General features: G+C 44.2%; 1 protein-coding gene across 4 annotated transcripts; it reads left to right on the top strand.

The window, feature by feature from the left end:
- Nucleotides 1-11,860: 11,860 nt before the first annotated feature.
- LOC116441242 lies at nucleotides 11,861-22,481 on the top strand. 4 transcript variants are annotated; one of them, XR_004238991.1, is made up of 3 exons: nucleotides 11,861-12,121; nucleotides 16,292-16,462; nucleotides 19,468-22,481. XR_004238991.1 is itself a non-coding variant. In XM_032102920.1 (2 exons), exons 1-2 carry the CDS (start codon nucleotides 12,540-12,542, stop codon nucleotides 19,577-19,579), a joined length of 1,104 nt encoding a protein of 367 aa, XP_031958811.1. In that variant the 5' UTR covers nucleotides 12,149-12,539; the 3' UTR covers nucleotides 19,580-22,481. The 4 variants fall into 4 exon arrangements, 1 of the variants encoding a protein (XP_031958811.1); XR_004238988.1 differs by lacking the exon at nucleotides 11,861-12,121 and adding an exon at nucleotides 12,149-13,531; XR_004238990.1 differs by lacking the exon at nucleotides 11,861-12,121 and adding an exon at nucleotides 12,149-13,531 and having other exon boundaries at nucleotides 16,292-16,466.
- The last annotated feature ends 3,907 nt before the right edge of the window (nucleotides 22,482-26,388 follow it).

Raw genomic sequence — 26,388 nt, 5'->3', positions numbered from 1 at the left:
ATTCTAAGTGGTTCACGTCGACTAAGCTGATCCTAAAACCCCTCCTTAGTACCCCTTTCGTGGTCAGCAGTTCTGCCTTTTTCCCTGGCCTTCTAACCACAGATGTCCATTGTTTTGCTGCCAAAACCTAACCTTGCTGGCTCTGCAAATAAACCCATAGTTCAGCAGTAAGACTCAATGGTGGTTCAGTTACTGAGCAAGATACATGTAATATTCTGTAACTTCAGTTGTTACCCAGGATGTGTGGTGCATTGTCTTATGAGACCTTGCTCAGCTAGCTGCAAGGGTCTATGTGCCCGTTCTCACGTAGCCAGCTTCTCAGATCAGTAAGCTGCAAAGAATCTGTATATCCTGAATCTATATGTCCCTTTTCACGTAACCAATCTCTCACAATTCCCCCTTTTATATTAGTTTGAGCAAGCAAAACTCCCTGAGTTAGTTGATCTACACATTTGGCTAAACAAGAAAATATAATGCGTGCTCCAAGCAATAGCAAAAGTATGATGCCAACCCATCTAAGACCTTCTTTTATGAGACTTACGGCCCAAACTCCAAGTCCTCCAAAGGTCCCTTGAAACCATCTATCGAAAGGACTGTCCCGAACAGTGAGCCTTTTGGTATGTTCAGTGAGCCATTGAAGCTGAGAATGTATGGATTTACTGTGATCTGATAAGTTAAAGCAGCACATTCCTTCTATGTCTTTGCATCCATGTCCATGTGCTAGCAGTAAGAAATCAATGGCTGCACGATTTTGCAGTAAGGCGTAGCCGTAAGCTATCCACGTCTGCAACAAGCTCACCTATCAGGTGTGAGGTGACATTTGCTTGCTTGCCTGTCCAACATGCCAACCTTCTAAGCTGAGTGAGGGCACGTGCTGATGCAGCTCCTGGGACCAAAAGAGAAGCAAAAAAGACAGCAGGAGTTTTCCATAACTGCACATCGTCTCTGCAATTAGGATCTAATGGAAGAGCGCTTCGTCGTGCTTGCTTTTGTGTGATATTTAACAGTTGCTGAATACTAGGAGCAAACATTGTTAGTTTCCCAAAATAGCACGGTCCTCCCACTGGTTTAGAAGGCACTCCTGGCCATGCCCTGTCCCCACAAATGAGGAAAGTTCCTGAGGGCAAAGCCCTAGGTTCTTGTGGAGGATTATCAACTGGCCATACTGAGCCATTGCAGTACAGTGATGTTAAAGTACCATGAGGTGGTAGGGCTCAGCCATGTACTGTCTTTTTTTGGCCTTTGGGGGCTGACACTACTGTCAAAGTGACTGCCTTTAAACATAAGACAATAGGGACTAGGCTGAGAGCCTAAGAGATCTAACTCTTGTGGCTCAAACATGGATGTATTAAGGCCTAAGGCAATTGCTCATGCTTGGGCAGCTAGAGGGTTTTTCTTTATTTTAAGGTCATTGCAGATGTTAAAAGTAGAGAGGTGAGTATCGAGATAGTTATCAGTGAGGGTAGAATGGCTTGCATTACAAAAGGTTGAGAGTGCAATTTCCGGCTCTGAGTAGTTGAGCGTGTATTTTTTAAGGCTACTAGTTTCTGCTAATGGAACCCCAATAAGGCAAGTGCGGAAAGGGTCAGAAGGCGTTGCTAAGGATAAGCAAAAAGAATCTTGGCCTGTTTGGTTAGCCCAGGTAATCCACATGTTTTTTCGGTGGTCTATAGCGCTAACGTGGTGTGGATCGGTAGCGTGCACGGTTATCAGCAATGTTGCAAGCGCTAAGGCGATGGCACATGCGTTCCCACTCATGGGTATGCACCATCCATTGGCGTGGTATTTTAAGGCCATCTCCGCAAACTCTATGCACTTTTGCGGATTTAAGCTGTAAGCGAATGCGAGCAATGTTATGATTAATTCGATAGCGAAACTCAGCAATAGCTCGTTGTTCTACTGACTCATAAAGAGTAAGACCCTGAAAAATTGGTAAACCAGTTTCCCATTCTAAAGCTCTCTGTAATGTGTCACGTCGCCAAGTTCCCTCACAATTAATACACCATGCTCCCCCTAACAGAAGTGTCTGATGAACCCACCACTCTTTGTTACAACCTCCACACTGGAGAAGAAACCATGCAAAATGCCCTGGCTTCCCGCAAACACCACAGGTTCAACAATTAAGTTTCCCTGGATAATACTGTTCAAGGGCGTCCACTAGCTGTTCTGCTTCTTCCCAGGATTCAAAGTGCCTAAATAGGGTAGGCACGATGTTTGCAAGATGTGTGATCACCGGATCAGCTACTAGATGTAGCCGAAGCAGACTCAGCTCCGGAAGGTGGTATTGTGGAGGCTCCAGGCTTGAGCTGTGTCGGTTTGACCCAGCGGCTGGGTATCCACTGTGGACCTGTAGGAGTAAGCACACAAACATAGCCACGACCAAAATATAACACTTCTGCAGGGCCTTTCCATTCCCCAGTAGCCATGTCCTTAAAATGAACATAGCTTCCAGTTCTCCTTTGAGCTGGTGGAGCCCCTTCTTTACGCTTTATTGCAGGGGGCTCCTTTTCATCACCAAAAATACAAAGATGGTTTAATACAAACAAAGCTTTTGCTACTCTTTCTTTTGGGTCTATAATATCTTTAAACTTCTCTAAATATCTCTTTACAGTCCCATTAACTTTCTCTACAATAGCTTGCCCAGTAGGTGAGTGTGGGATTCCCGTGGTGTGACTGGTGTTCCATGTGTGCAGGAACGTTTGAATGGTCTTGCTAACATAAGCAGGGCCATTGTCCGTCTTGATGGCTTTCGGGACTCCCATCACTGCAAAGCAACCAGTTAAATGTCTGCGCACGTCTCTAGCCTTTTCGCCTGGCTGTGGCGTAGCCCAAACGAAGTGGCTATAGGTATCAATAGAGACGTGGAGATATTTCAGGCGGCCTAATGCTGGAACATGCGTAACATCCATCTGCCAAAGTTCATTGGCTTTAAGTCCTCTGGGATTAACTCCACAGCCTATTCCAATTCCACTATTATGGAAACTGCACACCGGACAGGCCTTAACAATTGCTTGCGCTTTGGCTGTGGAAATGCCATAGCTTCGTGCAAGTCCTTTAGCATTCTGATGGAAGGTGGCATTAGCCTCTCTCGCCTGTTGATGAACTGGTAGTGGGGGCTGGACGATTCCTGCCACTAGCTGATCAGCCCAGTCATTTCCTTCCCCTAGGCCGTCTGTGCTCATGTGGCTTCTAATATGTAGCACTGCATATGCTTCAGTTCGTTTAGCAATTGCTATTTGCATGCTGATAAGGAGTGCTACCAGTCTCTGGTTTTTGATGTCACGCAGTGCTGCATCCTCAATGCGATTCGCAACCCCTACTACATATAAAGAACCTGAAACAATATTGAGGCGAATGTCCTTCCATCGCACCAAGGCCCAAGCAACAGCATAAAGTTCTAATGTTTGTAGTGAATCCTCTGGTGTTGCTTTTAGAATCCGGTGCCTCCAAGTGTTATCCTCTTTCCACGTGACTGCTGCTTTCCGTGACTTTCTTCCAGCATCAGTGAACACAGTAAGCGCATTATCCAGCGGTTCTTGAGCTCTTTTTGGTTTAGAAATCCACCCATGGTTAGTAATCCAGGCTAACACAGGTGTTGGTAGTGGCTTTGCTACCAAATTAGGTCCTTCGCTCAAGAGGGCTCGCTGCAGCTCCGGTGAGTTAAACAGGAACCATTCTAGATCCGTGGGCGATATAGGTATCCAGATCGTCCCTGGATCTGTTCCATCCACCTGCAAAATTCTGATGCGCGCCTTTTGAATCAAGTCTGCTAAAGTTGCCACTTTCTCTTGAATTGTCCTTCTAGGCTGCAATGGTGGTGCAATCCATTCTAGGACCCTAATATCCTTGGGTGGCTCCCCCGTTTCTGTTAATTTGCATTGGGTGATTGCAGCGAGCAGATATATTGGGCCACAAATGATTGTAATGTCCAAAGGTAATGCAGGATCACGTCTTGAAGTGAGGCCTATAGTGATCTGCTCTGCAATAGTCTGTAGCACAGCCTTCTGTTCAGGTGTCAGTGTAACTGACTGTGCAGGGTTGGTGCCTTTCGAAAGTGGACGAAGCTCATTTAGCAGTTCATTAGGAATGCCAACTACGGGGCGAAGCCACTGCAGATCTCCCATAAGTTTCTGCACATCATGCAGGTTACGGATGTCTGTATGAATGGTAAGCTTTTGAGATTGGGTAGTGTTGTCAGTGATTTTCCAGCCTAGATAAATCCACGGAGCTGAAGTTTGAATTTTCTCGGGAGCTATGTGCAGGCCCTGGTCATTCAAAGTCCTGTGCAGTATATCCTTTTGCTGCGTGGTGAACGGATTTTCTTGCGCTAACAAGATATCATCCATGTAATGATAAACGATGGTATCTGGAAACGTTTTCCGAATGGGCTGCAGTGCTGAATCAACATAAAGTTGACAAAGGGTAGGTGAGTTGCGCATACCCTGAGGAAGCACTGTCCATTCAAAGCGTTGAGCAGGTGCTTCTCTGTTAATGGCTGGCAGAGTAAAAGCAAATCTCGGCTTGTCATCTTCATGCAGGGAAATGGTGAAAAAACAGTCCTTGAGGTCGACTATTAGCAGTGACCACCCTGCTGGTAGCATTGAAGGATTTGGTAGGCCTGGTTGAAGGGCCCCCATATCATGCATTTGTCGATTAACAGCTCGTAAATCATGCAACAGTCTATATTTCCCTGATTTCTTTTGAATGACAAAAATTGGAGTATTCCAGGGACTTGTAGAAAGTCGTAAATGTCCTTGATTAAATTGCTCTTGAACCAGAATATGTGCTTGTTCAAGACTTTCCCTCTTTAGGGACCATTGCTCAACCCAAATCGGCTGTTCTGTCTTCCACCAAATAGGGATGGGGAAAGTCCAAGCAATGGCCACTCCTAAAAATTTTGGTCTGTGGTAAGAACCATGCCCATTTGAGCGAGTATGTCTCGTCCCACCAGAGCAGCAACACCAAGTGGCAATGGGATGATGGACACACTGCAATTTACCACTTGATCAGCTATAGTCCATTGCAATGGGGGGGACTTGCGAGCGAGGGTAAGTCCTCCCACTCCAGTGACTGTAGCGTCAGATTCAAAGGTGGGCCAATGCTGAGGCCAGTGGTGACTGCTGATGATGGATACATCAGCGCCAGTGTCCAAGAGTGCTGTCAGGGTAACAGTCTCTTCTTGGTATGTTACTGTCACCTGGCGGCATGGCCGACTTTTCAAGCTCACAGTGAGCATGGCTGCCGGCCCTGTGGATCCGAAGGCTCCCTCACCCCTGGGGTCGGAGTGTATGGGTGATAGTCCTTCAGTGAGAACTGGCAAAGGCACCAATTGGGCTAGTCGAGTGCCCTTTTCTATGAACATAGGTGGAAAAAGAGGCTGTACCATAATTTGAATTTCTCCAGTACAATCCGCATCAATTAGTCCTGTAAGTATTTGTAATCCTTCCATAGTAGCTGATGAGCGTCCGATTAAAAGTGCTCCGACCGCTTTCCCATTTATAATTATAGGTCCTTTAATCCCGGTGGGGACACGCTGCGGTCGATTGTCTATAAGAGTACAGTTTATTGAGATTGCCAAGTCCAACCCGAGGCTCCCCCGGGTTGCAGGTTGGAGACGAAAGTGCTGCTCAGTGCTGGTAGAGGTGCGCAGGTGTTGACTTCCTGGGTCGCTGGGTATGCTGCCGCTTTTGGTGTCATTGCGGGGCGGGCCTTCCCGCTCGACTTCCCGTTTCCCGACCTCCGGCAGGCAGTGCTGGCATGGGTGTCCGACTGGCAATGCTGACACCAGACGTTACCGGTGTTACAATCCCATCTCATGTGACCGGAGACTCCACAACGAAAACATTGTAGTCGGGTGGTCTGTCATCGAGACCCGCTCCGGTGATTTTGCAAAGGTGCAAGGGCAGCTAAAACCTGACTCTGATTTGCCTCAGTCTGCCTCTGAGCTACCTCAGCTTGCTGTTTCTTCCCTATTCCCAGTTCCTTTCCAAGTTCCTTTATTGCAGTAACAATCATAGCTTGGGGACCTACAGGGACCTGTGACATTCTCTCTAGTGCCTCCTCAATAGTCCAAGTAGCAGGCAGAGTAACTAACACACTACGTGCAGTGGGGTTACAATTCTGAATAGCACATTGTTTAAGCAAAATACCATGCATATAGTCTGGAAGCCCAGTTGCTACAATAGCGTTTGCTACGCGATCTATAAAGGTACCAAATGGCTCATCTCTTCCCTGTTTGATACTCATATACGATGGTAATCCCCCTGGTTGCTTAATCTGATCTATTGCTCGTCGTGCTAAATTCATGCTTTCCCGAACCTTATCAGGACCTATGAGAGCCTGTGCTTCTGTCCGGGTGTAATTTCCCAGACCCATTAATTCCTCTAAAGTTACCCCATGTAAAGGATCTCCTGCTCCCCGCTGCGTTGCTACCGGCTGCTGGCATAAAGTCTGCCAGTAAGCTCCAAACAGCATACGCTGGTGCTGTGTTAGTATTAGCTTAGTGATATTTTTAATATCATTCGGTAGCAAGAGCATAGAGCCCCATAAATAATCAAGCATTTGACAAGTTGGTTCCCCTTTTATCCCGGATTCATTAACAGTGGCTCGCAGTTGGGTAAGCAATTTCCAATCTAAAGGTTTAATATTAACAGTAATCTGTCCTTGAGCATTAGGAGGTGAAAATTCAACTGGAAAAGCCTGTACAAACTCTCTGGCAGAATCTATGTCTCCCTCAGCAGCAATATTTTTAGCAACCTCTCTCCAAAATTCCTCTCGTTCCTTAGCTATCTCTTGAACTCCTGAGTCTGTGTTTACACTAAGCGAACTATTAGCTTGCTCAGAAGGGAGTGAAAGTGCTGCCGACCGGCTCTCAGGCGGCGGCGGTTGAGGGGGGACTGTGGGAGATTGTTCAAACGGTGGGGCTGTAGGCAATAACTCATGCTCTAACGATGCAGAGGGGGCACTAACAGCTTGGGGAGATGCAGGAGGCGAAAACACAGAATCTGAGACTACTTTTCCTGTCTGCATAGTAAAAGTATTCATTGTGGGAGGTAACAGGCAGCTATCACCCATGTCCTTCTTCCGAGTAAGCGGTGTTCCTAAGCGCTGCGCAGCGGCTGCTGCAGCCTTCTGCTCTGCCTCATACTGTGCCAAAGCATTACTCACTGCCCGCCACGGTTTCATCATCTTTTTAGCCACCTTATCATCCTGCGTAGCTGCATCAAATATCTTATCCCCAAACACTTTCCACTGCTCCCTCTCAAAAACTTCATTCGGATCAATAAAACAACCCTTAGCAACCCCATAATCTAAAAGTCCAGGGAGATCCTTTTTACAATCTATCCCTGGTGTGCTCCGCTTTTCTAAAAAGCATTTGAGCAATTGATACACCGCTTGTCTATTAGCCATACCTAAACGTCAGCGCACTGTTGCAGCCTTTGCAAGACCCAGCGGTGCGTGGCCAGCAGGACTCCTCTGTAGGTGCTCCTGAGCTCGGAGGTGTGGACTTTTCACCACCTCTGCAGCCTCCTGAGCTGCTTACGGGACTGACGCAGACTCTCTATCGTGCCGTGGCCCCAGGTTATCCATCTCTATGGTCCCTATTCCCCGCAGGCTGACGGACGTAGGCTATCCGTCTCTACGGTCCCTTTTTCCGTCCCTGTTCGGGCGCCAGAATGTCGCGATAGAGGGGAAACCCAGACGCTCAATATGAGTGATCAGCAGGAATCCGATTTATTGATCGTACCAGAACTCCTTATATACTAACAATAATAGGCTTTATGGATATTCGTAACGGCGCATTCTAAGTGGTTCACGTCGACTAAGCTGATCCTAAAACCCCTCCTTAGTACCCCTTTCGTGGTCAGCAGTTCTGCCCTTTTCCCTGGCCTTCTAACCACAGATGTCCATTGTTTTGCTGCCAAAACCTAACCTTGCTGGCTCTGCAAATAAACCCATAGTTCAGCAGTAAGACTCAATGGTGGTTCAGTTACTGAGCAAGATACATGTAATATTCTGTAACTTCAGTTGTTACCCAGGATGTGTGGTGCATTGTCTTATGAGACCTTGCTCAGCTAGCTGCAAGGGTCTATGTGCCCATTCTCACGTAGCCAGCTTCTCAGATCAGTAAGCTGCAAAGAATCTGTATGTCCTGAATCTATATGTCCCTTTTCACGTAACCAATCTCTCACAATAACTCACATGTGAGCAGAGAGACACCTCTTCCTAAATGGACTGAACAAAGTTATTTGGAAGTTGGCAGCTGTCTCTTTGTGATAATGTGTTCATAGCATGGGCAAGAGAGACTCCTCTTCCTAAATGGACTGAACAAAGTTATTACGGAAGTGGTAAACAGACTGAACATCTGAAGGGTTGTCTTTTTATATTGTCAGTGGGAGAAGGGAGGAAGGTGGGGGGAGGAGAAGAGTTCTGAAGGTGTATGATTTTTTTTTTTTTCTTTTAGGTCTGCTAATAAACTTCTTTATATTCTTTCAAGTTTGGTGCCTGCTTTGCATTTCTCCTAATTCCTACCTCACAGAAGGTAAACAGTAATGAGTATTTTGGACCAGACCACTACACTAAATTGGTGTTTCCGCCCGGTTACAAACTGAACCCGCTACATAAGGGCACAAGGGCTGTTTACTGTCAACATCCAGTGTGTTAACCCTCCCTTTTTTCTTGCTGCTAACGAGGTTGTGGCTCAAGCTATTCTCATGCCCAGTAGTCCGCCACAGTATTACAACCCCTTTGTCTTCTGGGCTGAGGTAGTTGGGAATGACAAACCCATGCTTAATTGCAAACTGTCTTGCCAAGGCTCAGACATCAGCCTGGCAGGAATGATGGACATGGGAGCAGATGTGACAGTCATTTCCTCCCAGATTAGCCATCACACTGGGAGCTGCAGCTGGCAGAAGGTATCGTGACGGGTGTGGGGGGATCTATATCTGCCCAGAGAAGCAGAGCAGTTATCCAAATTGAGGGTCCAGAGGGACAGATAGCATCCGTGCGTCTTTTGTAATTAACTCTGGGTTCACACTGTGGGGCAGGGATCTCATGTCCCAGTGGGGGGCTCGAGTCGAAATTCCATCTCAACCCCAGAATTTTTAATAAAGGCCACTGTGGAGCACCCCTTCCAGAAATTAAATTGGATCTCTGACAAACATATCTGGACAGATCAGTGGCCTTTGGAAAAACACAAATTGAAGGCACTCACCGCACTCGTAGAGGAGCAATTGAAAAAGGGTAACATTGAACCCTCAAATAGCCCTTGGAACTCCCCGGTATTTGTAATCGAAAACCAGGGTAAGACAAGTGGCACCTCCTCCATGATTTGCAGAAAATAAATGCGGTCATTGAGGACATGGGACCCCTGCAGCCCGGAATGCCTTCAGCCTCTATGCTCCCTAGGCAGTGGAAGTTAGCAGTCATTGATATCAAGGACTGCTTCTTCCAGATCCCTCTCCACCCAGATGATGCAACTTGGTTTGCCTTCTCAGTACCTTCCATCAACCGAAAGGCTCCCATGCAGTGCTACCAGTGGTGAGTTTTACCGCAAGGCATGAAAAACTCACCCACCATCTGCCAGGGGTATGTTGCCCGCATTCTGCCCCCCATCAGAAAGTTAGCAGCAAAGGCAATAGTGCTCCACTACATGGATGATGTTTTGCTGTGTGCTCCCAACCAATCCTATTTAGACTGGACATTAGGGAAGGTAATCAAGGCCTTAGAGGCAAATGGATTTGGATCCAGGCTGAAAAGGTCCAGAAAACTCCATTTAAATACCTTGAACTGAAAATCCATGAACGGACTGTGGTTCCCCAACAAATTAAAATTAATGATAACCCTAAGACCTTGGAGGAACTCCATCAGCTCTGCAGGACCATAAATTGGGTGAGGCCGCTCCTAGGGCTGACGACAGAAGATCTTGCTCCTCTGTTCAACCTTCTGTGAGGGAAAGATGACCTCACATCACCTAGGCATCTAACAGAGGAGGCGAGGCAGGCCATCTGAAAGGTACAGGGAACGCTGTCATCCCGGCAGGCACACCGCTGCGCCCCAAGTCTGTCTTTTCAATTTATTGTATTAGGGGAAATGCCATACCTTCACGGGCTGATATTTCAATGGGACGAGGTGCAGAGTGATCCCCTGTTAATCATCGAGTGGGTTTTCCTCTCGCACCAGCCCTCCAAAAGTATCACAATGCCAGAGGAGCTCATGGCTCAGTTGGTGATGAAAGCTAGATCCCACCTCCGCACCCTTGCAGGGTGTGACTTTACATGCATCTACCTACCATTGACAACTGATTCACTTGATAACCTCCTTCAAAACAATGTGCACCTCCAATTCGCTCTAGACAGGTACCCAGGCCAAATTTCTATACACCATCCAAAACACAGACTGTTTACTTTGGTCTTCAAACTGATTCCAGAAGAAATTCAAAGCCAAAAACCATTAAATGCCCTGACAATCTTTTCAGATGGCTCTGGAGCTTCCTTCAAATCTGTAATCCCTTGGAAGGATCCTCGCACTCAGAAGGGGGAGGCCTATGTGCAGGTAGTCGAAGGATCCCAACAAGTTGCAGAACTTGCAGCCGTGGTCAGAGCATTTGAGAGGTTCAGTGAACCATTTAATTTGATAACTGATTTGGCCTATGTTGCAGGTGTAGTTTCCAGGGCAGAGAGAGCCTTACTAAAGGAGGTAGCAGACCCAAAAATTGACAACTTGCTTTCAAAACTGATTCAACTGATCTCCCACCGAAAGCAACCATTCTACATCATGCATGTGAGATCACACACTGACCTGCCAGGATTTATTGCAGAAGGGAACAGGAGAGCAGATGACCTAGCTATGCCAATTGAGTTAGCAAATCTGCCTAACAGATTCCAGCAAACCCAGCTGAGCCATGCAGTGTTCCATCAAAATGCTCCCGTTCTCATTCGAATGTTCTGCCTCACTCGAGACCAAGCAAAAACTATTTTGGTCACATGCCCCGACTGCCAAAAATATCAGCTTCCATCATTAGGTCAGGGGGTTAACCCCCCAGGCCTAGGCAATTGCAAGGTATGGCAAACAGATGTCACTCACTTCCCCCAATTTGGCCACCAAAAATATATTCATGTTTCTGTGGATACCTTTTCCAGAGCAACCTTCGCCTCAGTCCACCGTGGAGAGAAGGCCAAAGATGTTGTCAACCACTTAGTCCAGGCCTTTGCTGTGTTGGGGACACCAAAGAAAATAAAAACTGACAATAGCCCAATGTACACCTCCGCAGAATTAAAAAGATGCATGAATGAGTGGGGTATGGATCACATCACTGGCATCCCTCACTCGCCCACAGGCCAAGCCATTGTGGAAAGGAAGCATCAAACACTAAAAAGACTGTTAGAACAACAAAAAGGTGGCAATGAGATCGCTGCCCCCATCATAAGACTTTCCAAAGCATTGTTCACTTTGAACTTTTTAAACTGTTCCTATGAGGAACCTGACCCTCCCATCATGAGACACTTCACTGATGCCTAGGTTGTAACTTTTATATTTTCCTGATTCTGTACTGCTTAGAGTGTAACTCTGAGGTTTCTTGTAACTTGCTAATTTCTGCTCACTTGTGCTAGGTAGACATAACAAAGCCTCTCCAGGCCTGCTCTCCAAGGTCACCCAGACCATCCTAGGCCCAAAAGTATAATCCAAAGAGCTTCTAAGGGGGCCAAGTGGAGGGGAAATTACATCACTGAACTGAAGCTTTAATTGGAGAATTAACCCTAATACGCAAATGAACCAAACCTATAAAGGTGTGAAGAACTTGTGACCTATCGTCTATCTTGGGGTCCATTTTTGGCAATAGCCTGTGGCTCCCAGGGTGTACCTTTGAAGGCCTTTCACATAAATACCTATTTTATTCTTTTACTCCTGTCCAGTCTCTGTTTCTGGGAGGCCTCTTAAGGGTCAGATTTTTGGCACCACCAGAAGGGACAACGAGGCTTCCAAAAATCCTCTGGGACTCAGAAAGATCCAGCTCAGCTCCCCCTGTCTCTGCCGGTACCCAGGGGGGCAGTTGCAGCAGTCCAGGAGGCAGAGGAGCTCCAAGAGCCCAGAAATGTCTCCAGATCCAGCACAGAGGCATGTGAGTAACTGAATAAAGGTGGTATTCTGTTGTTAACACGTGAATTAGGTGTTAAGAGATCTCTTATAGTTAGTTTGGGGACTCGGGAGGGTCCAAGGGGGTTTCCTTTGGTGTTTCCCCTTTCTGTTAGCTTGGTAGCTCGTGAGAGCTTGTCAGGGAACGTTCCATTCAGGGATTTAATTTTCCCTCTGTTAGTTTGTTCCTGCCTTGTGAAAAGGTTAAGGAGGATTGTAGCCGGCACCCTTTGGCACACAGCCAGGCGGTGCAAAGGCTTAGGGCTTGGATTGTACTTCCACCCACAGTTTGTATGCCTGGGGTTTGAATCCTACCTTCTTTAGTTTTCTCTCCTTGCTTTATAGAGTGTTTTTAGATCTTGTTGCTTTACTTTCGTGAATTTTCTGTTTATAAGCATAAAACCATGGGTGGTAATATTTCTTGTATGGGGACTGAAGTACCACCAAACACCTCTTTAAAATTTGTATTAGATAACTGGGCAAAGTTGATTGGCAAAGATAAAACCCTTACAAAAGCAGAATTAATTAGGCTTTCTACATTGATTTGGCCAGCTTACAGGTTGAATAACTGGCAGAAATGGCCGCAATATGGCACTCTGGATGAAGAATTAATATTGAGTTTAATATCGTATCATCGAAGAGACCACTGTTTCTTAGAACTAGAGTATGCGAAGCTTTTCTTGGCTGCTTCTAAGTTACAAATACCTAAGAAAGAGCATATACTATTTTTAAGGAGAAAAGAGAAAAAGGTTAAGAAGTCTATGTTGGACCTGACAAAGGGGGAAGACATGGAAATGGATTTAATTGCTCCCGCCTTGAGATCGGGCCCCCTTCCCCCTCTTCCTCTTCCTCCTCCTTTTCAGCCAACATGGGTCCTAGGGGCGGGGAGGGGAGGACAGGCAGCTGTAGATGGATTCTGGCCAGTGAGGGAAGAGAAGGGGGGGGCGGACTGGCCACCCCAGCCACCTCCTGCGGACTTGGGAGACTTCCCAGCTGTGACTCAGGCTCTGGCAGGGCCTCACCTGAAAAGAGAAGATGATTGGCCGTGGCAGCCTCGGAGGGCGTTTGCGTCTTCAGTGGCTTCTGCTCTCTCCCCCCCTCCCCTCTGGTCCCTCTGGGGGGGAGGAGCTGAGGGGAGGGGACAGCTAGCGTCTGCAGCCTACAGCACCGCCCTTAGAGGAGGAGTCGGGGGGCAGGACTTTCCACCAGAGGGGCAGGGAGGGAACTTCCCGCGGGGGGAGGGGGAGGTAGTGTTCCTCCCTCTTCCAGGAGTTCTTGTTACCACGACAACGCCGTGCGTCGAGTGCTGGCTCAGGAGATTATGTCATCGAAGCGTGCAGGCCCAGCGATGCTGCCCAGTCCCTGCGACGGAGCCGGTCCCTCGCAGTGATACCAGGTACTAGAGTGGGCAGGGGCAAACCTGACACACAATCAGACAGCTCCTACGCAGAGAGTTCCTCTGAAGAAGAAGATGAGATAGCTGCTTTAAGCAGGCGAAAGAGGGGAAAGACAGCAAGAAAAACAATAAGGGAGCGAAGCCCAATTGTTACATGGACCAGAACAAAAAAGGAGCCAGTTTTACAAGCCCCTCTGAGGCAAGCTGTGGGTAATCAAGGACCAGCCTATATAAAGGTTCTGTACTCCCTCATAGAGTTAGAAGAATGGAAGAGTACAGTGGGAGAATATAAAGAAAATCCAGACAAAGTGGCTACTTTGGTACAAAGAGCAATTCAAACACAGAACCCTGACTGGAGTGATTTGGTAGTTATGATAGATGCACTGCTTGATCCCACTGAAAAGCAGATGGTGAACAAAGTTATTGTAGACTCTGTGGAATCAGGCATAGCTAATGGGACGCTACAAGGTACGGTTGCAGATAATTTTCCAACAGATGATCCAAGGTGGGACCCAAATGTGCCAGCAGATATGCAAAGATTAAAATGGTATCAAGATCTCATAGTATATGGATTAAAGCATGGTGTCCCTAAAGCTCTCAGCTGGGCAAAGCTTTATGAAGTGAAGCAAGGTCCTAATGAAACTCCTTCGGATTTTTTGAATAGGTTAAGAGAAGCTGCTATCAAATTCACACACATAAATTCTGATACAACAGAAGGGGCCCTTTATTGGGCTTATTTATTTATGGGTCAGGCTTCAAATGATATAAGGAGAAAGTTGCAAAAGTTAGAAGGGGTTCAAGACATGAATAAAATGTTAGAAGTAGCCTGGAGAGCGTTTCGAGATAAGAGACTGCAGTGACAAAGGTAAGCCCTGTCCCAGGAGGAAGGATGGTCAGGAAAAGACATCTAAGAAAGCCTCTCCCCCTAGGGACAAAGACACATGCGCTTATTGCAAGAAGAAAAGGCATTGGAAAGCTGACTGTCTGATGCTGAAGAAGACACCCCCAGTTCCACAGCTCCCATTGGAACGAAACTCAAGCTCAGAATGATGGGGACCAGAGGCTTCTACCCCAGCAGAGCCATAGGTTACAGCCAGGCTGGGGAAAAATGATATAGAATTTCTGGTAGACAGCAGCGCGGCATATTCTGTGTTGAATATTTTAGAAGGGAAACTGAGTCACGAAACTGTTCATGTGGTTGGGGCAACAGGGGTAACTGAAACACAGCCTTTCTTCCAACCTTTGAAATTTAAACTGGGGAAGCATTGGGTAACTCATCAATTTCTTTATATGCCCAACTCCCCTAAACCATTGCTGGGGAGGGATTTGTTAGAAAAATTGGAAGCCGAAATTAAATTAGAAGAGGGGAGGGCATTCGAGTTATCATTCCAGAAACTAAATTTGTCGAAGTTGCTGCACTTTTTATACAGGACAGATGTGGCAAAATCCCTATTGAAGTCGAAAATGCTGTCAATCCATTTGTGTGGGCCAGTGATGTTCCAGGAAGATCCAAACAGGCAGAACTAGTGAGCATTGCACTCAAACCAGGAGCTACACTGGTAAAAACAATATCCTTTAAAATTAGAGAGTCACAAAGGACTGGCACCTATAATTGAAAAATTCCTCCACCATGGGTTATTAGTGCAATGTGAGTCCAGGTATAACACGCCAATGCTTTCAGTGAAGAAAGCTGATGGTAAAAGTTATCGGTTAGTCTAAGATTTTAGGGCAATTAACAAAATTACAGAGGACATACATCCAGTGGTAGCAAACCCTTATACACTTTTGACCACACTGACAGATGAATTAGGGTGGTTGTTCCGGTTTGGCCAAATTTAGAAATATATCCTCTGAGAGAAGGCACAACCACCCCTCCCCCACCAGGTTCGGAAAAAAATAAGTTTTCCTCAAAGGAAAGTGAAGGAGATAAAACTATTTATTTAACAAACACATGGGAAAGGAAAATAATGCTAAATAATAAAATCTCTCGCTGTGGAGGAAAAAACCTGGGAAAGTGTTCGAGTCCTCCCTTTGTTCTTCTCGGAGCTGGGGCTTGGCCCAGGGCCAGGCCCTCTGTGCCCGGTGGAAAGTCCTCCCAATGTGCTCTGATGTTAAAGCAATCAAGTAGTCCAGTAGAAAAGGGGAAAAAAATCCGAAATTCCAGGGAAGGAAAAATTCAACTCTCAGTCTCTCTCCAGAGAAAAAGCAGCTGAACCACTGGCCAAAAACTGTCCCAGGAGCAGCAAGCTGGGTGCTTCCTCCCTCCCCTGCCACAGCTGGGAAACAAATTGCTATCTGTGTGTGACCTTGAACAAGATGCAAACTGCTTTGAAAAAGTTTTGCTCAGTTTCTTCCTTCCCCCTCTCAGGCTCAGTTTAGAGGCATCGAAAGGCACAAAAATTAATTTCTGGGCATAGGGCAGCGATATGGGATACACATCATAAGGTCACCCCAAGACAGTGGTTTACTGTTGTGGACCTAAAAGATGCCTTTTTCTGCATTCCTGTGCATAAAAACAGCCAGGAGCTTTCTGCTTTCGAGTGGGAAAACCCTGAAACAGGAAGGAAAAGTCAGCTTACTTGGACAGTCTTACCCCAGGATTTCAAGAATAGCCCAACAATATTTGGAAACCAGCTAGCAAAAGAATTAGAAGATTGGAGGAGACAAGAGCCATCAGTATGTTGATGACATTTTGATTGCAGCTAAAACCAGAGATGACTGCATCCAATTCACGCTAAGCTTTTAAACTTTTTGGGACAGAGTGGTTACAGAGTTTCCAAAGACGAAGTGCAGATTGCCAAGGAAGCAGTAGTTTATTTGGGACTTGAGATCTTCTGTGGACATCGACAACTCAGCAAGGAATGGAAAGAAGCCATCTGCCAACTTCCAGAGCCCCACACCGTGAGAGAAATGCAAGCCTTTCTGGGAATGGTAGGTTGGTGTCATTTATGGATAGCAAATTATGGGTTGTTGGTGAAACCTTTATATGGAGCAATAAAAGCAGCTGAAAATGGCATTATAATTTGGACTGAAAGCACAAGGGCTGCATTTAAACAGCTAAAACATTCTCTAATGTCAGCTCCAGCACTGGGCTTACCAGACTTGACTAAGCCTTTTAAACTTTTTACACGAGAGACTGAATGTGGCACTGGGCATATTAGCACAGTGCCTTGGAAGCCAATGGAGGGCTGTGGCCTACTTTTCCAAACAGCTAGACAATGTTAACCAAGGGTGGCCTGGGTGTTTGAAGGCCGTGGCGGCTACGGTCATCCTGATTCAAGAGGCTCGGAAACTCACCCTTAGACAACATACAACACATTGTAGTGTGGCGGGGTCTCCCCCCCCCCGCCATGTAGCCCTAGGAGAGGGGCCCTGAGGGGAGACATGGGGTTTCCCTGCCCCTGGTCAGCCTCGTTGGTTGTTTTGTGTTCCCCTGCGTGGGCAAGGACCCTCGGGTCCCGTGACTGTAACAGTTCCTCGGCAGAGCCCTGGCCATGCGGCTGGAGAAGTAAACATCTCTGAAACATCTACCAAGAATCTGTCCACATATATATTTCTTTTCCACAAGACTCCTGGTTTGATATATGTGTGTTACAGTAATCCCTGCTGTAACAAATGGTAGATAATGCAGACAGAACAATCCCCGATCCCTAAGCGACTGATTTGTGTGAGTAAACCCTAGAAACTTTGGATTCCTCTTCTTATTTTTGTTTTGCTATTCCATATCTAAACTATGGAAGAACCGTGGGAAGACTCTTGGCTTTCAGAGCCGCATATGGACATTTATCTTAAACTTGAAAAGATTATTGAAAAATTATTTGTAAATTTTAGCTTGATTCAAGCTCAAAAAGAAGAAACATTTCCTTTCATGGTTGTTTAAGAACTTTTTCTATGTTTCTTGGAATTTAATTCTTACCAAAGACTTTTGGAACACTGTTTGGAAACAGTTAATTTTTGAGTCAAAATACATGCCAATGGAAGAATATTTTCATGAATATTATTTAATTACCGAGACTGTTGAGCAATGTCAGCTGTGTCCTGGCGAACGGAAGCCTGGCTCAGGGACCGTGCGGCCTCGGCCACGTGCGCCGAGTGCTCTGTGAGCAGCAGTGAGGCAGTTCCCACGCATGGGTGGAGCCACGCGAGCCGCAGTGTCGGTGGCGGAGCGAGGCGCAGCAGGAGCAGTGGCACCCGGAGGTGCCCGCCCGGCCCCGCGCGGCGCATGGTGGAGCGAGCCCCGTGAACGCCCGACCGAGAGGGGCGGCGCGCGGGCGGCGGCTGGCGACAGTGGTGGTGGAGCGGAGCTGTGCCCAGCCGAAACATGCGCTGGAGCAGAGTGAGGGGGGGTCATCGCCTGGGGGCCCGGCTGAGATGCAGTGCCTGGCAGTGGCAGCGAAGCTGCGACCAGAGGAGGCGACGCACAGAGAACTGAGCGGCGCGGCCCGGCCCGGCCCACGCAGCCCCGAACGCGACCCCGGGAAGAGCGCGCAGGCACCAGCAGCCCCGACAATTCCAACACGGGAGCGACCGAAAGAGAGAGCAAAGACGCAGTGAGACAGAAAACAGCAGCTACTTGGAAAAAGGAAAAGATCATAGTAGCTAAGATCTTAGGGATAGTAAAATGGTATAATGTTAAGCAAAATTATGGTTTTATAACAAGGTGTGACAACCAGCAAGACATATTCGTGCAGAGAACTGCTATTAAAAAGAATAACCCTGAAAAATGCATCCCAAGCTTGGGAGATGGAGAGGTGGTGGAATTCAAAATTACACGAGGTAGAAAAGGGTTACAAGCATCGCAGGTCACTGGGCCTGATGGTGTTCCTGTAAAAGGCAGTATATATGCCAAAAATCGTAGTCATGTTAGACAATATCTCCATTGTAAGCCCCCCCTACAGTCTCCCTTTCCTAATCCCACCTTTCCCTTTTACCCTATGTCCTATTACCCCCAGTGTATTCCCAATCCGTTTTTTCATCCATAGTTTCCCTCACAAAACCATGCTTTTGCCAATTGTTTCCCCAAAAATCGCTTTCCAATGCCGAGTGGGGGATGAAAAGGGGGAGGGAAGAAGTTAAACCCTCTCCTGCCTCAGTTTCCCCACAAAGCATGCTCAGAGAGTTCTGTCTTCCTTCTGTCAGCCCTACAGAATCTGTTTGGACATTTAAAGACTCAGGAGGGTGGTTTGTTTTGTTTTGAAACTGTTCTTGTTATGTTTATCCAGTTGTTTTCATTCTTCTTCTATTAAAATAAAATGGGTGAGGTGTTGGGGTCTCCTCCCCTGCCATGTAGCCCTGGGAGAGGGGCCCTGAGGGCACAGGCACGGGGTTTCCCTGCCCCTGCTCAGCCTCGTTCCCATTGGTTGGTTTGTGTTTCCCTGCGCGGGAAGAAGGACCCTTGGTCAGGTGACTGTGACAGTTCCTTGTCAGAGCTCCGGCCATGCGGCTGGAGAAATAAACATCTCTCTGAAACAGCTATCAAGAATCTGTCTGCCCATATATATTTCCTTTCCACGGGACTCCTGGTTTGATATATGTATGTTGCAGTATCCCCGCTGCAACATTTCTCCTCAGGGCTTCTCTCAATATATTCCCTGCCCTGCCTGTATTTTGGCTTGGGATTGCCCTGATCCCTGATGCAGGACATTATACTTGGCCTTGCTGAACTTCATGAGATTGGCACAGACCCACCTCTCAAGCCTGTCAAGGTCCCTCTGGATGACATCGAATCATTGACCACAACCCTTTAAGTGTGACCATCCAGCCAATTCCTTATTCGATGGGTGGTCCATCCATCAGATCCTTGTGTTTGCAGTACAAAGATGTCATGCAGAACAGTGTCAGATTTCAGGAATGCGGTCAAGATATATCCTACTGTGTGTTGCATCACATTAATTTTGCTAATTTTTCTGTTCGTCTTTTCTTTGTCATTTCTACAGTGCTTGTAGTGCAAATATGACCTGTGGAATTTTGTACCTGAGGATGCTCCAGAAGCAGTACACTCCCAAAACATCAGGGATCCTCTTCTGGATGGAAAGCAGTGTGCCCTAGGTTACAATGTAAGATGTAACCACAAGCATGTATTCTATTATCATCTTCACAAGCTGTTAAAGCAGGTGGGGCAATGTTTGTTATCTCCTACCATGATTCATCCTTGAAAAGTCCCTCTGGGAGCTATCTCAGTTTAATGGGCAATCAAGAACCCACGCATGACTCATAGAATTACATCAACCCATTGTAAAATGCTCCACCCAGGGGGAGGAACCAAGCATTCCCACCTTGATATAATCTGGGGTTTGGAACAGTATAAGCAGCCCTTACCTATGGGACTCCTGGAGGATGAGAGCTACATCACTGGACCTTCAGGTGAAGACCAGACCCTTTTCTACAGGATCACTGCTTCAACAGGACCACTTCATCTAGTCTGCTACTACCACCCTGACTAACATGGTGTCAGGCTGTATCCTGACTCTGTTAGTGTTCTTGTACTATTGCATTTATTTTAATTTTCCTATTAAATTATAATTCTGATTAGTGATCTCCCACTGGTTTTTTTTCAAACTAGGACACAGTGACAATCCAAAATATAGCAGGTTCTTCAGTCTGAAATCAGGAAGCACTTTTTCTGCTCTATTCCATTAAGAGATAGAGATGGGAACAGTCTTGCATCAAAAAGGTAAATTACAGTAGATTTAGACAGGGGATTTGCTCTGTGCCTTAGCAGTCATTTTTTTTTCCCCCAGCATCTCAGCTGGACAGCTTAGGTGGGAGGTGTGGATGGCTGATGGTTTTTGATTGTAAGGGCTCAAGGTGCAGAAATAAGGACACCTTTGCTTGTTGTTTCCGGAAGAAAGTGTATGGTCAAAGTCAGATTGAAACATTGCAACATACAGAGGTAATGGGAAGGCACTGTTTTTTGAGACTTAAAATATGTTCATGTGCATGTCTTTCCACATGAACATACCCCCAAGTAGTGATGGAAGTTCTTCTGGGATCTTTGAATCCAGAGATCTCTGTTGATCAGGCTGCTCCCCGTAGCTTGAGGAGCTACTTTAACTGCAGGTGATGTTGGTGTATTTTCAAAAGAGTGGGGGGAGGAAAAGGAAAAGAACTGAGTGTTTCAAGACTTGTTGTTTTCAAATACTAGAGTGTTTGGGACTAGTCACCTGTTATAGATATGAATCTTATGGTTCCCACAGGACTTATGTCTGAACAATACCTAAAATCTATAGTCTATTCTAATATATACCCACAATTCCCAAATGGCCAGGAGCTTTGCTTTGAGCTTCTGCTTGCTTGAGCCATAACTTACCAGACGCTTGCAATACAGAGCAGTGTAACATCCTTTGAGCTGACTAAGGCACACCAGTAACTGAATTCACACTGTAGATAGAAGTTCAGTTTCTCCTCGTCTGCCACTTTCTGTCAGGGACTTAAAGCTCCACCCGCAGTGCAGTAAATAATAGCTGAAAGGCAGAAATATCTGAAACCACTCCAGCTGTTTTCAAAATGATTGTGTAGCTATGCCCTGAGAGAGCTGAACACATGATGGCAGCAGGATGCTACCTACAGCTGAGTGTGGATGGTGGAAATCCTGGACCATAACAACACGACTATTTCTGGTAGTTTAATTAACTTATAAAAAGGGGATATTTGTGGAGATCCACCATCTTTGAGGAACTGCTTCTAGTTCTAGGTCACAACAGTAAAAATTCACATTAAGGTAATTGCATCCATGGAGACTTATTTGTATGCTTGCCACCATGTCCAATTTACATTTGGGACAAGAAGAAGAAACTCTATCATAAATAATGTGAGGAATCTGATTTTAAATATTGCCTGTGCAATTTTACAGGTGCTTCTCACTTCTTAAGGAAAGTGTTACAAGAAATTAGGAAAAATCACCACTGAAATCACCTCCTCCATCAAGCATTAGTGCTGTCTTTGACAGTCCTGAGGAGTCCTAGGCAATTTAGTTTCATGTCATACAGCATCTGAGGTTCTTTACACCTCAGAATAATTTTCAGATCTTTCTCTCTATCCTTTTTCCTATAATTCTACTTTATAGAAAATTCACCTCTTTAGGGTAGAGTGAGAAGCACTGCAAGGAACTTTCCACTAAAATTTAAAATCCTATCCAGATTTTAAATATAAAGTGGTGGCTCACCATTCTAATTTATCACAACTCAAAGCCAGTCTTATCAACAGGATTTCTTAATCTGTAAACCACTTATGTGCCTGCTAAAATGTTTGCTGGAAAAAAAGGAATCTTTCTGCATGCTTCCAGATTCAAAATATTCAACATAAGGTGACTTTCAAAAATCAGATAATTCTTTGCAACTAGACTCCTGTCACTTAGTCTGTGCGCTTCTTAACCATAGATTTGCTGCCAGATACAGGCATATTTGTCTTACCTAAATACAAAGACAAGGTCAAATTTTCTCATATTGTAAACTTTTTAGACTTTGATCAGGCAAAAGTTTAAAATTTCTACCTACCTACATATAAGTCAGCTGCAGAGTTTTAATTAACAAAATGATTCCATTATATCTTTAATTGTAGATCACATAGAAGAAGTATAAATTTTGAGGTAGCAAAAAGAAAATATAAAGAAATATGGAATCGTAGCATCATTAAGGTTGGAAAAGACTTCAAGATTGAGTGCAACCACTAATCTAACACTGCCAGGTCCACCACTGAGCCATGTCCCTAAGCACCACATTTTCATGATTTTTTGCTTTACAGAAGAATCTGAGGATCTTGAAAGACTTTAGGATTTGTAAATCTGAGTAAGAAGTAGGAGGCTATACTACCAGAAAACCCAGCTGATCTGTCAGGTGGCAACCTGTTGCTGCCTTCAAACTATTGCTTGCATCATGCTCAAATAAGCTCTAGCCACCTAGTTTTGATCTGAGACTTGGCATCCCACAAACCAGTCTATTTCAGCAATAAAGCCAAATGAGCACTGCAGCACCCATTATAAGGAACTGTTTTATTTCCTTCTAATGAACTCTGTAATATTATTGGCTCACATCAATGTCTGCCCAAGAGGTTGTCATTCTGAATGGAGAAATAGGAGCTCCTAGGTAGCATTTTTTTAGCTTTCAAACAGACGCATACATCATCTGGATGATACACAAATATCCTGGCTTAAGGAACAAGTAGGTCCTTGAGGACTGGCACTAAGGAAACTTGGTTTCCTATTAAACAAAAGACTGAGTAATGCTTTCCCCATTTATATGATTTGTCTCAAGTGTGTATTCTCTAGTGCCTAGTATAGAGAATGGTCCTACGTTTGCAGGATTTGTAAGATTCTCCCCCTGGTGCCTTATTTCAGTCTTTCCCACAGTTACAGAATAATCAGTCTTGCTGCTCTCCCCCAGTTTATTTATGGACTAGTAACTTTAAGAGTTTCATTTTCTTCAAGATTTCCACTGTTACCATTCTAATTTGGTTTAAAATTTACCAAATTTGTTTTAAATTACTTTTTTAAAAAAAGTTTTTGAAGGCAAGCCAAGTGATCATACACAACTTCTTTCCACAAAATAACAGAATAAAAATAGCTTTCCTTAAAATTTTAATTTGTGTCTTATGAAAACAAGACCTGATAGTTACACAAAATAATTTTCTAACAAGTGCAAGCATTCTGCTAAAGATTTTTACTTGGATTTCAAAAAGCTTTTGGAAAGGTCCTTCTCTAAAGGCACTTGAAAGGAGCCAAATCACCACAGAGTGGTTGGTTTGTTTTTTTCTTTTTTGGGGAATAACAAAGCAAAAAAGAGGAAATAAGGGACAGTATTAAAAACATCTGGTTTTAAAGTGAAATGTTATCCCAAATATACCCCAGGAATCACTGCTGAGACCCAGATACTTGAATTGAATATGCACAATCTGAAGTAGTGAGGTGAAGAACTTTTCAAGTCATGCAAATTATTCAGACTTGTCAAACAAACTGATCAAGAACTATGTGACAATAATGAATGACCAGGCAATGGAATGGCAGATACAACCTGATGGTGATAAATCTAAAAGAGGGTCATAATCCTATTTATATAATCCCAACAATGGGCTCTATATTGCTTAATTACCTCTCAGGAAAGAGACCTTGTTGTAACAACAGTGATATACCCACGTATTAAACCTTATGTGCAATGTTGCACACTTTATCCCAAAGAGAGGAAGTTTCCTTTACAGAAAAAGGATAAAGGATACAGAGAAGAGATAATGACTTGACAACTTATACTGAAAAGAAATACAGAGATATTTGTATGATTAATATACCTTCGTTGCTTTTCATGTTGCTAAGACTCCTTAGATTTGCTCAATTTTAAATGCAAGCTTATCTTCATTTTTTAAAGCCAGATAAATGCTTCTCTCTTTTCTTGGTATCTTGTGAACTCTAATCTCTTCTTACCACATCAAAACTCATATTGGGCTCAGGGAATATTCTCAATATATATGATCTAAGTATTATGCTTGATGACTCTCAAATCTAAAACAGGAGGTTTTCTCAAGAGAAGAAATTTTGCACCTTGCTTTAATATCTTTTACAATACTTGACTGTGGAAAGGATTACAAATGTGAATTGCATGCTTGGTATTAAAATGAATTGCATTTGGCATTCCAAATTTGGCTGCACTGGAAAGATGTTAGTAATGTATTTAGTGCCTTTGTTTTTCTTCAGAAAATGAGACAGGCATAATACAAGAGTGAGGAATAATGTTATCAATAAACTACTTCAAATTCCAAGTTTCTTCACCTTATTTTCCTGATAACTTATACAGTTCTTCCGGACAAATAAGACAGATTTTGTTCATATGATCAATAGGGTCAAATATGAATTTGTAGTTTCAAATCCTGCCTTTCCCCCCTATTGTTATTGAGACTTTTGCACAAAAGTACAGAGATAATACATTCTTTAGGCAACAATCACATGTTACTGTTTACTTTGGTCTTTAGAGCTAGGCTTCTCACATGATTTTACAATGGTGAATACGGTATATTCAATAGCCAAAGGTTAGATACAAAGTTATACACTCTGGAAAAAGCTTTATTTGACCTATTTCAGTTGTCTTTTGTAGGATATATATTGCTTCCTGGAAGTGTATCTTTCTCTCCAGTGATTATAAAGGAATGATAATTCATAATTTACCATACCCAGTGCTGTTTTCTATATTTGGTCAGAAGAATACCATCTTTATTGTCACAATCCCAATTACTGAGTGAGAATAAGCAATTCGCTTTTAAGTTCCTAGTTGCTCTTAACTTTGTTTCTTCTTCATTTCTTTTTCTATTTCTTCTTCTCCATTTTGCTTGGGTTTTTTGTCTCGCTTCTGGCATGTCATGTTACCAGAGAATACTGCAGTGCTATTAAATAATAATACAAGTGTTTTCAATCCCCTTCAATGTATGTGGTGGTCCGGACCCAACTGGATTTTTAAATCAAAATAATATTCTCAAAGAAGACATGAAACTGATTTTCATTTCTGGAGTATAGTAGCTTTTCCTAAACTCAATTAGAGAGTCAAATATATTATATCTTCAAGTGCTTAAATAGTTAAGTGAGTATAATTCAGTGGACTTTTATGAATCCTTTCCCTTCTGATTAAGTAGCATCCTATCCTGTCTCCACTCTAAGGTGGAAACAACATCACCCGACCATTAATTTATAATTAAAGTATTCCAAAATAACAAAAATGTTACCTAGTCATTTCTCTAGTGTACATTGTGTAAAAGGTTCACAAAGTGATTTAAGCTTTATAAATAATTCAGTTGTGCTGACTTGTTGGCCAAAAACTAGCCTATTGGGTCTTGAACAGTGTGCTTTGGTAAAGTAAGCATTCTTAGTCTGACCATCGTTTAGGGAGATTTACCAGAACGCAAGGACAAGCATTATTGCTTTGGAATACACGGTGCAGAAATTTGATGGGCCTCACCTGGAAACACAAAAATGCAATGAATTTTCTATTTTTCTAATAGAAATTATTTCCTTGTTAATTTGGTATTCACTGTTTCACTCGATATTTGCCTAAATCCTTTCCCCTATAATTTAAAGGGAGCATTACAACATCTAATTTTCAATGTCATTTTTGGAGCAAGACTCTTATTGCTCAACATTTCCTGTCATTAGTGCGGAAACTAGCTCTGGCTCTAAGTATAGTACAAACACAAGGGCCTTCCTGTTTTCTGTGCTGTGCCCATTGACCATGGACAATGTCCTTATTCCCAAGACTTGTGTATAGTACTCAGTACCTTAAGAGGAAGTAGCAAACATCTTATTGAGGCATGTACTCACAGAATGTAAGAATCTACATCCTGACAGCTCCATATCCTTTGGAGTAAGGCTCTTCCATAATTATTACAATTTCTTTATATGCATTTTCTCTGAGGATTTTAAAGATTACTGAGGAAAAATATGAGCAGATTGAATACGGACAGAAGCTATAGCTTCTGAGGTACTAAGAGAGCTGTATAGCAAGTTAGAAAAGATACATATACCTCTAAAAATGACTAGGTAATGAGGTTCAGAGACAGAAAAATATGTCAAAATTCTTACCCTCACCTGCAGGGCCTTGCTTTACAAAGCAAGATTTAGGATACTATAGGAAGGACATTGACAGATTACTGAGGCTTATTTAATTTACTAACAGCAACCACAGTATTATCAAATTTTCACTTATCAGCTTTCTAAAGAAATACAGCTCCCATTCCCCATTTGAATTTTGCATGACATTTTAGTTAGAATTTGTAGACTTGCTCAGTTGAAGAGGGTATCATAATCCAAAAATAATTTGGGCAGAACTGAGGTGTAAAGTAACCTTTTTCTTAAAACCTGTAGTGTTTACCTACAACATTCAAAT

The sequence above is a fragment of the Corvus moneduloides genome, chromosome 1 (genome assembly GCF_009650955.1).
Source record: "Corvus moneduloides isolate bCorMon1 chromosome 1, bCorMon1.pri, whole genome shotgun sequence".
Taxonomy (NCBI): domain Eukaryota; kingdom Metazoa; phylum Chordata; class Aves; order Passeriformes; family Corvidae; genus Corvus; species Corvus moneduloides.
Note: the sequence above shows the minus strand (reverse complement) of the source record. Positions and strands in the feature narration are given on the sequence as shown.